The sequence below is a fragment of the Bombina bombina genome, chromosome 7 (genome assembly GCF_027579735.1).
Source record: "Bombina bombina isolate aBomBom1 chromosome 7, aBomBom1.pri, whole genome shotgun sequence".
Classification (NCBI taxonomy): domain Eukaryota; kingdom Metazoa; phylum Chordata; class Amphibia; order Anura; family Bombinatoridae; genus Bombina; species Bombina bombina.
The window spans coordinates 260,621,460-260,636,736 of NC_069505.1; the positions used below are offsets into that span (position 1 = coordinate 260,621,460).

The following is a 15,277-nucleotide window of genomic DNA, read 5'->3' on the forward strand; positions in this document are numbered from 1 at the left end:
CAATAACAGAAGTCAGCACATATCAGGCCTTCGCTTTCGAGCTAACTTTTTAATTTCAACTAGTAATACGCATGCTAAACCAGCCATGTTAAAATTTAGTGCACAAGCTAAAAATTTAGCTTTCTCCACTTGTAATCACTGTAGGTAGTCCTGCTCCAGCCTCTCTGGAGGAAGTGTAACAGGCACAATATTCAGAGGTATTGTACAGCAAAAGCAGGCAAAATATATTATGACTGTATATGGAATTGCTGTACTATTTTCATCAAACAGGCATTTTATGGGCGATAAATACCTATTGAATTATATAAATTATGGATATTCTAGGTCCCTAGTTTAGAGGCAATTTCCTCATTAAGACTTTCTTACCAAGTCAACTTTATTGGTCTTCCACAATACTCCAATGTCTTTAAACTGCTTGAACATTCCCTTGAGGTTGACAACAACAATTGCAGCTAATATAGCCTAAAACAGAAGAGACAACGAAAACATAATTCAAGTATTTTATCCTAATAGGAACATCCTGGTACAATCAACAACATGTAATTCCACCAAAATAAAAAAATAAAAAATTAACCCATTGGACCATATGGACATAGATACTACATTACTCAGTACTTTGTTGACGTAGTACCGAGACGCAACCAAAGGCAGAAGGCATCTGATCACGATCAGCTCTCCCTTACTCTATGAGGCCAAAATAGCAATACAGACAGTGGGACAGACATAGGCACTGTCGGTATTGGTGCAATGGTTCCTGTGGGTGGTATGGGAGGAAAGCAAGGAGACAGGTGGGCGGCCCATCACTGGAGGGGGGAGGGAGATGCGGGTCCCTGCACTACAGAAAAAGATTTGTAAGGAGAGGGAATGAATGGGTCCCTACACTACAAAAAAACCTGCTGGTTAGCAAGTGGGTCACTACAGTACTGAGAGGGGATCACTTGGAGGGGGAGGTGGGGAGGGTGATGGTGGACCCCTATACTATAGGAAAATAAAAAAATACATTTATAAAAAAAAAAAAATGCACAGGATACTGGCAGATAAGTTGGTGAGAGGGTACACAGCTGTTAAGAAGGAATTAGGGATTTGGGAGGGTGAGGAGGGATCCCTACATTACAGAAAAATAAAAGTATAAATAATAAATACATTTTAAAAAAAACCCCTTACACTAGAAACTGGCAGACTGTCTGACAGTACTTAAGATGGCGGTGGAGGAAGATTGCTGTTTGGGAGGGATCAGGGAGGTGGTAGGTGTCAGGTGGGAGGGTAATTCCCGTGCTACAGTAGATATTACTCATAGCAGCTAACTGATTAACCCCATCACTGCTGGGAATGTCAGAAGTGTGCTGCGCAGCTGCAATTAGCGGCCTTCTAATTACCAAAATGAATGGCAAAGCCATAAATGTCTGCTATTTCTAAACAAAGATGATCCCAGAGAAGCTTTTGCAACCATTTGTGTTATGATTGCACAAGCGGTATGTATATAATTTCAGTGAGAAACCCAAAATTTCTGAAAAAGTTAATGATTTTTTTTTTTATATTATCGCATTTGGCGGCCAAATGGTGGAATGAAAATGGGCCTAGATCAATACCTTAGGTTGTCTACTTTAAATATATATATATATATATATATATATATAAAATAGAATAAAAAGGTTAGCGCTACCTAGCATATAATATGTAAAAGTATAAATGAAAAAATAACATAATAAAATACCACATATATAAATAAATAAAAAATCTATATGTAGTAATAATTGATTGAAAGTCTTAAAACTCAAAAGGAGAGACACTTGAGCAATTCATATAAATCCAATGCTTCTTCAAACTTCCAATTCCCATATGGATGCGCACTTACTTGAATTGACCTCAATCAATATGAGGTAAGCAGAGACGTAATCACTTGTCAGAACACCCACTGTCTGCAAAAGACTCTTGTATAGGATACAGGACCACCTTTTTAATTTGGAGTATTCACGGTTAAAAACTTTCAAATCCTCTTTCCATAGAGTAGGGTAGAACTTCAATATGGTGCCATAAAATGCAAAGAAAAAGGAAACACTGATAGTGCATTAACCTTTTTATTAATTTAAAATAAAGAACACCAGTAGATTAAACCTACTCACAAAAGAGACTTCAATATATGAGGTAAAAGTACAGCGTGTAAATCCAAACACAGGCAAATATCAGCAAATATCAGCAGCTTGTAGTGATACTTAGCAATGAAAGCTTACGCGTTTCGAAGGCGTGTACGACTTGTGCCTGCCTTCTTCATCAGAGGTCGTACACGCCTTCGAAACGCGTAAGGTTTCATTGCTAAGTATCACTACAAGCTGCTGATATTTGCCTGTGTTTGAATTTACACGCTGTACTTTTACCTCATATATTGAGGTCTCTTTTGTGAGTAGGTTTAATCTACTGGTGTTCTTTATTTTAAATTAATAAAAAGGTTAATGCACTATCAGTGTTTCCTTTTTCTTTGCATTTTATGGCACCATATTGAAGTTCTACCCTACTCTATGGAAAGAGGATTTGAAAGTTTTTAACCGTGAATACTCCAAATTAAAAAGGTGGTCCTGTATCCTATACAAGAGGCTTTTGCAGACAGCGGGTGTTCTGACAAGTGATTACGTCTCTGCTTACCTCATATTGATTGAGGTCAATTCAAGTAAGTGCGCATCCATATGGGAATTGGAAGTTTGAAGAAGCATTGGATTTATATGAATTGCTCAAGTGTCTCTCCTTTTGAGTTTTAAGACTTTCAATCAATTATTACTACATATAGATTTTTTATTTATTTATATATGTGGTATTTTATTATGTTATTTTTTCATTTATACTTTTACATATTATATGCTAGGTAGCGCTAACCTTTTTATTCTATTTTATTTCTATTTTTAGAAGGGGGATACAGAGAATCTCCCTTCGACTTAGGTCAGCTGCAGCCATTAAGCATATTCAGTATTAACCTACTGTATTTATTGTTAATTTTGAGGATTATTTATTGTACCCCTCATCTGGAGCGCTGGTGGACCTAGAGCTCCGAAATTCCCAGTAGAGAAAGGGTTAAAAGGACAAATTTAACACTTATTAAATTTAAATATGCATGATTCAGAGAGAGCATTTAAACAGCTTTACACTTTAAATCTATTAACAAATTAGCTTTATTCTGACTTCCCAAAGCTCACAGCGGTTACACAACTTGCAGCACAAGAGGTACCAAACGTTCTGTTTTGTATCATTTTACATTTTAAAACTTTCAGTATCTTATACTTCATGTGAATATGAAAAATCTTTTTCTATTAATAACAAACTCTCTTTAAATTCAGAATACATCATTATGGTTTTCAAAGACCTTTTTATTGCAATTGAGTATTGAGATCTGTCTGATTATCATATGTAATCTGAACCTCTTTCACTTGTAGATAAAAACAAGCTAATGAAGTGCCTACTTATATTATAGTTTAATCAGTAGCTGAAAGCGCGATTCTCCTGAGTTTAACCTACAAAGAAAACAATCATTTGCTAGTGACAAGATTTTAATACATGTCTATGAATATTAACACAAAGATAGTTTTTGTATGTTGTCTTGTTGTCTGTCACTATTACTCTAAGCTGAAGTCTAGTAACTATATTTAAAGGGATTTTAAATATAAAAATGTAGCCTACTTCCTAAGAGGCATTTTGCACTGAATAATGCAGATTTGTTTTATATCATATCTATTGATTTCCCTGAACCTTGGATCTAAATAATAAAACAAAACATATCCATGTCTATATGCTATGAATATGCATTGTGGATTATAGATGCAATAAGAGAAAGAGAAGTGGAACGTTAAGTTAGTTTAACACTGTATGTGCAATTTTGACTGGAATGTCCCTTTAAGAGAACACAAGGATAATGTTAAAGGGATATTAAACATTCAATAATGACAGAGACAGTCCGAGCTTCCATATAGTAAAGTTAAAACTTCAACATTTATTTAAAATTTGCTGTAAAAATCACCATATCAGCATAACATCAGCTGTTCATCTGACGCGTTTCCTGCCTATTCGGGACTTCATCAGGGATTAATGTTAAAAGGACACTAAAGTCAACATTTTTCATTCATGATTCAGAGAGAGCACACACTCCCCCCCCCAATTTACTTATATGCACACTTTCTGAGGAACCAGCTACTACTGAGTCTGTTATTTGCTAATGGCTGTCACAAATCTCCTGCTCATTTGAAATTCATAGTAAGTACTATGCATTTGTTGATTATTCAGTTCTACTATATTTAAAGGGATATTAAACCCAATTTTTTTTCTTTCATGATTCAGATAGAACAGCAATTTTAAGCAACTTTCTAATTTACTCCTATTATCAATTTTTCTTCGTTCTCTTGCTATCTTTATTTAAAAAGCAGGAATGTAAAGCTTAAGAGCCAGCCCATTTTTTTGTTCAGAACCTGGGTTATGCTTGCTTATTGGTTTGCTTAATGTAGCCACCAATTAGCAGTCACTAAAACATATTGGGTGTCAAACAAAACAGACAGGGGGCATCAAGTCACAGGGGCAGAGCTACCATTGGTGCAGCAGGTGTGGTGGCATCAGTGCCCAAAAGCTGGGGGGGGTACATAGAAGCCGGTCTATAGTGCAGGCAAGTCTATCTATCTATCTAGTCTGCCTATCTATCATCTATCTATTTATCTATCTATATATCTATTTATCTATCTAATCTGTCTATCTATCTGTCTGTCTATTCTCAAAATCATTATACTGAACAGTATGTATATTATTACTTTTGCTTATTACTGAGTTACCTATGGGGGAACCAAAGAAAATTTGGCCCCAGTGCCCTCTGCTGAGTTTGCCTGCTACACACATACCTTTGGCAGGTCCTGAAACAACTCTCCAGCCCTCAGGATGATTATGAAGATGACAAATGACGCTACAGCACTGGCCACCTGCGGATTATATTACAATAAAGAAATTATACAAGATACATAGATATTTACAGTGCTGATAATACAGCCTAACCCGTGTTTTACTGTAATTGCTAATTCTATGACATTGACCTTTTTTCTTTTTGGTTTTCTGATAAATTATTCTTAACACTCTAATACAAATATCACATACTTTAATCAGTATGTGCATGACTGACCTTAGCTAACTATGGGTCCCATCCTGTAATGCTCTCAGCTCAGATGAGATTATCTATAAAGATCCCCATCACTGCAAGATTCTAGAAAGGCAGATATTTCTGTATCTCTCTGAGGGGCAATCCCTGGATTCTGATGGGGCGTTCCTGTCAGGGTTTTTTCCCTGTTTTGTTTGCCATGTGCTGCTGGCAGCCATTTTACTCACCTCTCTTGCTGATTTTGGTGCATTGTGAGGGATGCTGCTCATTTCCTGCACTTCCTTTTATGGCCAGACTGGTGTGCATCATCTGTGTGAGACAGGATGCAGTCTCAGAATTGTGATGTCATCACTTATTAGTTAAAGGGCCTCTGTTCAGTATGCTTTGCCTTTGCGTAGTCTCAGACCTTTTTGTGAGAGTTCCTGTGTATTACCTGGCTGTCTGACGTCCTTCCTGGTTCCTGATCCCTGGCTTGTTTCTGACTCTGCTGTTTTCCTTGTTCCTGATTCTGGCTCATCTGACTATTTGCTTTGGCTCCTGACTCGGCTCGTCTGACTACCAGCTCTGGTTTTGACTCCTGGCTTGTTATTTGACTTGTGGACTTTTTATTATTTTTTGTTATTAATAAAGGTGTGATTATTTTTGCACTTCTTGTCTCAGTCTGATTCCTGGCACCCTGACATTACGCAAAAGGCCATGAATACTGATGGTGCTAATAATACACCTTTACCTGTCATCATTTCCAGGATGGATGAACGGGATCACCGCTTGGATCAATTTGCACTAGCCCTGCAAACCCTGCTGACTCGCACTGCACATTTGGACCAACGTGTCCCACAAGTTATGGCGGCTCCTGTTTCCGCTGCTGCACCTAGTCCTACCAGGAGCATGTCCGGTTCTGCACCTCTACCTCAGCGATATGGAGGCGATCCTATTCAGTGCAGAGGGTTTTTGAACCAGGAGGGCATTTACTTTGAGATGTTGCCTCAGGCGTTTCCCTCTGACAGAGCTAAGGTGGGATTTCTCATCTCGTTACTCTCTGACACAGCTCTTGCCTGGGCTAATCCCTTGTGGGAGACTAATAAACCTGTTATTTCAAATTACCCTGAATTTGTGGCCTCTTTTTGAAGGGTATTTGATGTTCCGGCTCGCTCCTCCTCTGCTGCTAAACGACTCATGTTCATTCAGCAAGGTACAAGATCTGTTGCTCAGTATGCTATTGAGTTCCATACGCTTGCCGCAGAGGTTGGTTGGAACAATGAAGCCCTTGTTGCCGCTTTCTTTCGTGGGCTCTCTGATGCGATTAAAGACGAAGTAGCTGCCAGAGATTTACCAGAGGATCTCAAGGCATTGGTGTCTTTTTTGATCATAATTGACATCAGACTCAGAGAGAGGCCCTCTTTCAAGGAGCGCTTGTGGAAGCCTCCTGTTCCGTTGTCTCCTACGTGTTCGTTCCCACCCATGCCTCCCGGTCTCGAGTCACCAGGTACTGCTGAGTCAATGCAGTTGGGATTCACGCGTCTCTCCGCGGCGGAGAGGGCCTTTAGGAGGAGGGAGGGGCTCTGCCTCTATTATGGGTTAGAGGGCCACCTTTTGAAGTCTTGTCCTACACGGCCGGGAAACGCTCACACCTAAGGTCCTGTCGGGGGCAGACCTTGGGTGGTTTATTCTTGTCCCTGGAAGCGCTTAAGGAGAAACCTTTGGTCACGGTTGTCCTTTCCTGGGTGGACTCCTCCATAGTCACCCAGGCTCGTGTTGACTCCGGTGCTGTGGGCTATTTCATTGACAGTGCTTTTGTATCAAAGCACTTCATTCCTCTTTTGCCTCGGTCCGTTCCGCTTGCTATTGAGGCCATTGATGGCAGGCCCCTTCAGCCTGCACTCGTTACTCACGAAACTGCTCTGTTGTGCATGGCTGTTGGGGCTCTCCATTTTGAAACCCTCCAGTTCCAGGTGATAAACTCTCTGCATTTTCCGGTTGTTCTGGGTTATCCCTGGCTCCAAAAGCACAATCCCAGTCTCGACTGGCACAAGTCCGAAATTTTGTCGTGGTCCCCGCAATGTATTTCCACTTGTCTTCGGAAACCAGTTAAAGTCTTCTGCACTTCTTCGGTATCTCAATTGCCAGAGGAGTACCGAGAGTTCCTAGACGTTTTTGACAAGGTGCATGCCGGTACGTTGCCTCCTTACCGGTCTTACGATTGTGCCATAGACCTGCAACCCGGAGCCATTCCTTCTCGGGGCCGGGTTTACCCTCTGTCTGTTGCAAAAAATTGTGCTATGGAGGAGTATGTTGCCGATGCTCTGTCGCGGGGGATCATCCACAAATCCTGCTCTCCTGCAGGGGCTGGCTTCTTCTTTGTGAAGAAAAAGGGTGGCAAGTTAAGACCATGCATCGATTATAGGGGTCTTAATCGTTTAACCATTAAGAATGCTTACCCTATTCTGCTCATTACGGAACTCTTTGACCGCCTCAAGGGAGCTACAGTCTTTACTAAACTTGATTTGAGAGGAACGTACAATCTCGTTAGGATCAAGGAGGGCCATGAATGGAAAACAGCGTTTTTCACCAGGAGCAGGCATTATGAGTATCTTGTAATGCCCTTTGGCCTATATAATGCTCCTGCTGTTTTCCAGGAATTTATTAATGATATCCTACAAGATATGTTACAACAGTGTGTTGTGGTGTACTTAGACGACATCCTCATACACTCACCCACACTTGAGGCTCATCGTTCTGATGTTACACAGGTTCTTCAGAGACTACGTGAGAACGACCTGTTATGTAAACTCGAGAAATGTCAGTTCCATCAGTCTCAAGTAACCTTCCTAGGTTATGTTATCTCCGTTGCAGGGTTCTCCATGGATCCTGACAAGTTATCTGCAGTTCTGCAGTGGCCTCGCCCAGTTGGTCTTCGGTCTATTCAACGTTTTTTGGGGTTCGCAAATTACTATAGAAAGTTTATTAATAACTTTTCTTCCTTGGTCAAACCTATCACAGACATGACTTGTAAAGAGAATGATCCACTCCATTGGTCACCTACTGCCATTAAGGCCTTTGATAGTCTTAAGACTGCCTTTGCTGCCACTCCAGTTCTGGCTCATCCTAACCCTGTCATGCCTTTCGTTCTTGAGGTCGATGCCTCTGAGACTGGAGTAGGTGCCCTCTTGTCTCAACGTGCTGTGCCTGATGGTTCCTTGCATCCGTGTGGTTTCTTCTCTAAAAAATTGTCTCCAGCGGAGTGCAATTATGAAATTGGCGACATGGAATTACTGGCCATAATTTTGGGACTCAAGGAATGAAGGCATCTTCTCGAGGGTACTAGCGTACCAGTGCTCATTCTTACTGACCACAAGAATTTAACTTATCTATCTGAAGCAAAACGTTTGTCGCCCCGACAGGCCAGATGGGCGCTATTTTTGTCTCGGTTTAATTATGTGGTCTCCTACCTGCCTGGTAGTAAGAATGTTAGGGCTGATGCTCTCTCTCCACAATTTTCACCTTTGTCCAAAGAGGAGTCTGTACCTACTCCTGTTATACCTCCTGACCATATTTTAGCTACCATACGTACTACTTTGACTTCTCCCTTGGGGGAGGAGATCCTGGCTGCACAAACCAATGCACCTCCTGAGAAACCTAGTGGTAAGTGTTTTGTTCCTGAGAATCTTCGAACTAAATTTTGCACACTTACCACTATCCTAAAGCTGCAGGTCACCCAGGCAAGAACCAAATGATTTGGTCTGTCACTCGACAATTCTGGTGGCCAGGTCTTCGTTCTGATGTTGCTGCGTATGTTGCCTCCTGCTCAGTTTGTGCACAGAATAAGACTTTTCGACATCTTCCTGTGGGTCTTCTTCAACCTATTGCTAATGATGAGCGTCCATGGACACATCTTTCCATGGGCTTCATTGTCAAGCTCCCTGTTTCCAATGGCAATACTGTTATCCTTATGGTGGTTGACCGTTTTTCTAAAATGCCACATTGCATTCCCTTGATGAAGTTGCCTACCGCTCAGGAGCTTGCTTCAATTTTTGCCAGGGAGGTCTTCCGTTTACATCGGTTACCCAAGGAGATACAGGGAGTGCAGAATTATTAGGCAAATGAGTATTTTGACCACATCATCCTCTTTATGCATGTTGTCTTACTCCAAGCTGTATAGGCTCGAAAGCCTACTACCAATTAAGCATATTAGGTGATGTGCATCTCTGTAATGAGAAGGGGTGTGGTCTAATGACATCAACACCCTATATCAGGTGTGCATAATTATTAGGCAACTTCCTTTCCTTTGGCAAAATGGGTCAAAAGAAGGACTTGACAGGCTCAGAAAAGTCAAAAATAGTGAGATATCTTGCAGAGGGATGCAGCACTCTTAAAATTGCATAGCTTCTGAAGCGTGATCATCGAACAATCAAGCGTTTCATTCAAAACAGTCAACAGGGTCGCAAGAAGCGTGTGGAAAAACCAAGGCGCAAAATAACTGCCCATGAACTGAGAAAAGTCAAGCGTGCAGCTGCCAAGATGCCACTTGCCACCAGTTTGGCCATATTTCAGAGCTGCAACATCACTGGAGTGCCCAAAAGCACAAGGTGTGCAATACTCAGAGACATGGCCAAGGTAAGAAAGGCTGAAAGACGACCACCACTGAACAAGACACACAAGCTGAAACGTCAAGACTGGGCCAAGAAATATCTCAAGACTGATTTTTCTAAGGTTTTATGGACTGATGAGATGAGAGTGAGTCTTGATGGGCCAGATGGATGGGCCCGTGGCTGGATTGGTAAAGGGCAGAGAGCTCCAGTCTGACTCAGACGCCAGCAAGGTGGAGGTGGAGTACTGGTTTGGGCTGGTATCATCAAAGATGAGCTTGTGGGGCCTTTTCGGGTTGAGGATGGAGTCAAGCTCAACTTCCAGTCCTACTGCCAGTTTCTGGAAGACACCTTCTTCAAGCAGTGGTGCAGGAAGAAGTCTGCATCCTTCAAGAAAAACATGATTTTCATGCAGGACAATGCTCCATCACACGCGTCCAAGTACTCCACAGCGTGGCTGGCAAGAAAGGGTATAAAAGAAGAAAATCTAATGACATGGCCTCCTTGTTCACCTGATCTGAACCCCATTGAGAACCTGTGGTCCATCATCAAATGTGAGATTTACAAGGAGGGAAAACCATACACCTCTCTGAACAGTGTCTGGGAGGCTGTGGTTGCTGCTGCACGCAATGTTGATGGTGAACAGATCAAAACACTGACAGAATCCATGGATGACAGGCTTTTGAGTGTCCTTGCAAAGAAAGGTGGCTATATTGGTCACTGATTTGTTTTTGTTTTGTTTTTGAATGTCAGAAATGTATATTTGTGAATGTTGAGATGTTATATTGGTTTCACTGGTAAAAATAAATAATTGAAATGGGTATATATTTGTTTTTTGTTAAGTTGCCTAATAATTATGCACAGTAATAGTCACCTGCACACACAGATATCCCCCTAAAATAGCTATAACTAAAAACAAACTAAAAACTACTTCCAAAACTATTCAGCTTTGATATTAATTAGTTTTTTGGGTTCATTGAGAACATGGTTGTTGTTCAATAATAAAATTAATCCTCAAAAATACAACTTGCCTAATAATTCTGCACTCCCTGTAGTGTCGGACCGGGGTAGCCAGTTTGTCTCCAGATTTTGGCGTTCCTTTTGTGCTCAAATGGGGATCCAGCTTTCCTTCTCCTCGGCATTTCACCCTCAATCCAATGGGGCTGCGGAACGGTCTAATCAAGCTCTGGAACAGTTCCTCCGTTGCTATGTCTCAGATCACCACAATAATTGGTCTAAACTGTTACCTTGGGCAGAGTTTGCTTGTAATAGTGCTATTAATGCTTCCTCCAAGTTATCCCCGTTCATGGCGAATTATGGGTTTCAACCATCCTTGTTGTCCGATTCATTCATGTCTCAGGGTTTTCCGGCTTTGGAGGAGCATCTCCGGCAACTCCGTTCCACGTGTGTGCAGATTCAGAATTGCCTTCATCGTTCTATGCAGCGCCAAAAGTTCCAGGCTGATCGTAGGTGTCTGCTCGCGCCTTCCTACCAGGTTGATGAGAGAGTTTGACTGTCCTCCCGCAACTTGAGCCTTCATGTGCCTTCCAATAAACTGGCTCCCCATTATGTTGGCCCTTTTCGAATACTCCAACGGGTCAATCCTGTGGCCTACGCTCTTGACCTTCCTCCTGCAATGCGCATCTCCAATGTTTTTCATGTCTCCCTCTTGAAACCATTGGTTTGCAATCTGTTTACCACTTTGTTGCCTCGTCCCCGTCCTATCTTTTTTGACAACCATGAGGAGTATGAGGTCAGCAGCATTATTGACTCTTGTATGTCCAGGGGCCGTGTACAGTATTTGGTTCACTGGAGGGGCTACAGTCCGGAGGAGCGTTCTTGGGTTCCCTCCTCTGATGTTCATGCTCCCGCCCTCCTCCGTGCCTTCCATGCCTGTTTCCCCAATAAGACTTTTGTCCTCCCGCGGGGGAGGGGTCGTTGAGGGGAGGGTACTGTCAGGGTTTTTCCCTGTTTTGTTTACCATGTGCTGCTTGCAGCCATTTTACTCACCTCTCTTGCTGACTTTGGTGCATTGTGGGGGATGCTGCTCATTTCCTGCACTTCCTTTTATGGCCAGACTGGTGTGCATCATCTGTGTGAGACAGGATGCAGTCTCAGAATTGTGATGTCATCACTTATTAGTTAAAGGGCCTCTGTTCAGTATGCTTTGCCTTTGCGTAGTCTCAGACCTGTTTGTGAGAGTTCCTGTGTATTACCTGGCTGTCTGACGCCCTTCCTGGTTCCTGATCCCTGGCTTGTTCCTGACTCTGCTGTTTTCCTTGTTCCTGATTCCGGCTCGTCTGACTATTCGCTTTGGGTCCTGACTCGGCTCGTCTGACTACCAGCTCTGGTTTTGACTCCTGGCTTGTTATTTGACTTGTGGACTTTTTATTATTTTTTTGTTATTAATAAAGGTGTGATTATTTTTGCTTTTCTCGTCTCAATCTGATTCCTGGCACCCTGACATTACGCAAAAGGCCATGAATCCTGATGGTGCTAATAATCCACCTTTACCTGCCATCAGGTAAACCCTGACAGTTCCCTGCATTTCTGGGTGTGAAGCAGAGACAAGCTCAGTACAATACAGCAGTGCGTGACAGGACAGTTGTGTTGCATTTTGTTGCTTTGTGTTTAATGTATTGCTGTTGTAAGCTTCTAGGCTTTGTATATAGAATTGTAATTAGTATTATGATTTGTACAAATTCTGATTGTGTTTTGTATATTTACCTTTACAAACTACATTGCAGTTAGTTTTTTTTCTATGTGAAATGAACTATGCAGTTTCTAAGAGTGTCCTAGACGGGGAGATTACTTGGACTGGACGGGGAGACCCCTGGATGTATCTAAAGCCCACTCACTGCACTCATAATGGCGTCAATTCCAGTCTATCAGCCATCTTGTTTGTGGCGTAAAAAGGGCACTTCTATTTAACAAAATCACATTAGCAGGTTTTCATCTGTTTCTCAGAGAAGCAAACGTGTTTTCAGCTTGCCCAAAAAAGCCCTGTTTTAACATGAAGCCAAACAAAAGTTCTCTTTGATTACAATCCATTTTCTTGATACTTAGCAGCAGGTTTTCGCGATCAGTTTACTCTTACTGACAAGTAAAGGCACTTGATAAAGTCATGAACTGGCCTTTTTGACATCTTTGCAAGTACAAAACAATTCTATAATTCTATTATGTTGTACATGTGCAAGAAACTATGAAATGGCCACATATGACGTGTTAGATGTGTATTTGCATATATGGTCTATCTGTGCTCAACAAATCTGTTTAAAATTTCGGAGCCAGTAGAAATATTTAGGCGCCAGACATACTTTTAGGAGCCAGAGAGTGGTATTTGTATATAGATATATGGAGATTAACCCAAAAACTTAGGAGCCAGAGGTAGAATACTAGGAGCCAGTGGCTCCTGGGTTTGTTGAGCCCTGGTCTAGATTTCCCAAAGCTCTATTTATCAATATTGTATAGTCTGACTGTGATGGGCAGTACACACCTTCATAAATGGGATTTCAAATGAGATTGCATTTTAACGACAGCAAAGACAAAACTCTTTCACGACAGTGGGGTTTTCCAGTTTTTGTGGCTACATTATTGAAATCCGAGTCACGACGGTGTGATCCTGTTTAAAATCCCAACATTTTTGCAGCTACACTATTGCAATGGAGCAGTTTTGCAGTTTACAGTGTGAGAACTGTTTTAGAAGATGATATAAGCTGCAGTCACTTCTAATAGAACCCTGTAGTGTTCAGCTTGATTTCAGAAGTATATCTCACCAAACTGGAAAACGATGCTTTCTTAATCAGTCATTGGAAATCATGAAGAATTACTTTTAAAATATTAAAAATGTCAATATAATAATTGAGTAAACATATCCAATATACCCATCCTGCCTATATACAAGGGCTTTCATATTATTTAGCAGTGATCAGGATGGATTCAAATTTCAATGGGTTTATCTCACACATGTAAATACAAGGTGTACAAAAGGTTTAATTTAAAAGAACTGTACTGTAACCTTAAAGGGACATTAAACACTTTGAGATGGTAATATAAAATGTTAAACCGTATATATATATATATATATATATATATATATATATATATATATATAAACTCTGCAATGTACGTTCATTATTTATGTTGTACCCTTTTCCTGTAATTCCATTCTGAGATTGTGAGCTGTTCAGTTCCTGTTAGAAATGGAAGTACAGAACACTGTTAAATTCCACACAGCCATTGGCTGCACACTCTAGTGACCTATTTATAACTGTCCCTCATTGGCCACAGGCCACAGCAGAGAAGAGAGCGAATAGAGAAGAAACATTACACTTATTTTGTCAATATTTAAACAGCTAATGAAACTTAAAAAAATATATCTACTTGTTATTCTCAGACTAATCTTTTCTTTAAATGCATCCATCTACATAGCATGTGTTTAGTGTCCCTTTAAGAGATGTGAGAGGGTCATTGTATACATCAGTTTCAGATGGATTCCCAGTTTCAATTCTGTTAACAAGTATTTAATAACTGAAAACACGTTTTTGGAAACGTTTCTAGTGAAAACTTGCTCACGGCCATGGGCTTTTAGCTGCTTAATTCTTTGTGGATTGTAATCACTTAAAAAACACACTTCCCGTATCAACTTAAACCAACTTATTTTGAGACAATATTGGAAAGATTGGAATATAGACCCATTAATTATCTAAGCATTTACACCTGGAGTTCTCAATGTTTTATCTTGCCAGCAGTATTGCAGGTTGTTTGCTCAAAAATTCGCAACTGTCAAATTAATTAACTGAAAGAAAATGTATAATAAACTAGAGAACGAAAGTTAAACTGCAGTTGAATACATTTTAATTGAACTTGTATTTGTTTAAAACGAGAATTTGTATCAATGCCAGGTTAACCTTTTCTATGAGATTTTGTATTCTAGAGAAACCCATTAGTAAATATAGGAGGTGCTCACAGCTCTGTTCTTTTTCTTATAGAATTCACCTATGAGGTCAACTAAATAATTTCATTCCAAGCTAGAGTGTTTCTGAGGATCAGACTCTATAGGTTAAACACATAAAGTATTGCTCTGGATATACATGGATTGTAGCTCTGGGGCAGGAAACAACTGATGGGTCAGTCAGTCAGAAACAGTAGTTTTATAAAGACGCCAAGGAAAGGTGTGAAACATGCAGTGTCGAAAAGAATGATGCGACCCATCGGCCAAAGATGACACTAAACTTGAGCACAGACAAAACAATGTGTCACCATAGCAACAAAAAGGAGCCAATTATAATCTAGTCCTTGGTGAGCAAGGAGGACATTTATTTGTTACATGAAAATGTCCCTATGGCATACACAGTAGATCATGGGTTAACACCTCATGGCTATAAATGTCACACTTTGAGCGCGGCACTTACCTGGCTGTTCCCTCCCGTGCTCTCTTGAAGAACACTCCTGGACACAGAGGCACTTATGGCGAAGCACTGGAAGAAGCTCCCGACAAAATTACTGAAGCCAATAGCAATAAGCTCCTGCAAAGGAAGAGCCATGAATTAGAGGAGAGGGAAGAGGGAAA

The 15,277-nt window shown here is 40.9% G+C and overlaps 1 protein-coding gene across 1 annotated transcript in view; it reads right to left on the bottom strand.

The window, feature by feature from the left end:
* Positions 1-15,277, bottom strand: part of SLC26A6 (solute carrier family 26 member 6) — a 156,995-nt gene that overhangs the window by 81,074 nt on the left and 60,644 nt on the right. The window contains exons 9-11 of the mRNA XM_053688958.1: positions 15,120-15,233; positions 4,869-4,946; positions 367-462 (exon numbers count right to left, since the gene is read on the bottom strand). Coding sequence (XP_053544933.1) covers positions 367-462; positions 4,869-4,946; positions 15,120-15,233 — 288 coding nt within the window. The remainder of the gene's footprint in view (positions 1-366; positions 463-4,868; positions 4,947-15,119; positions 15,234-15,277) is intronic.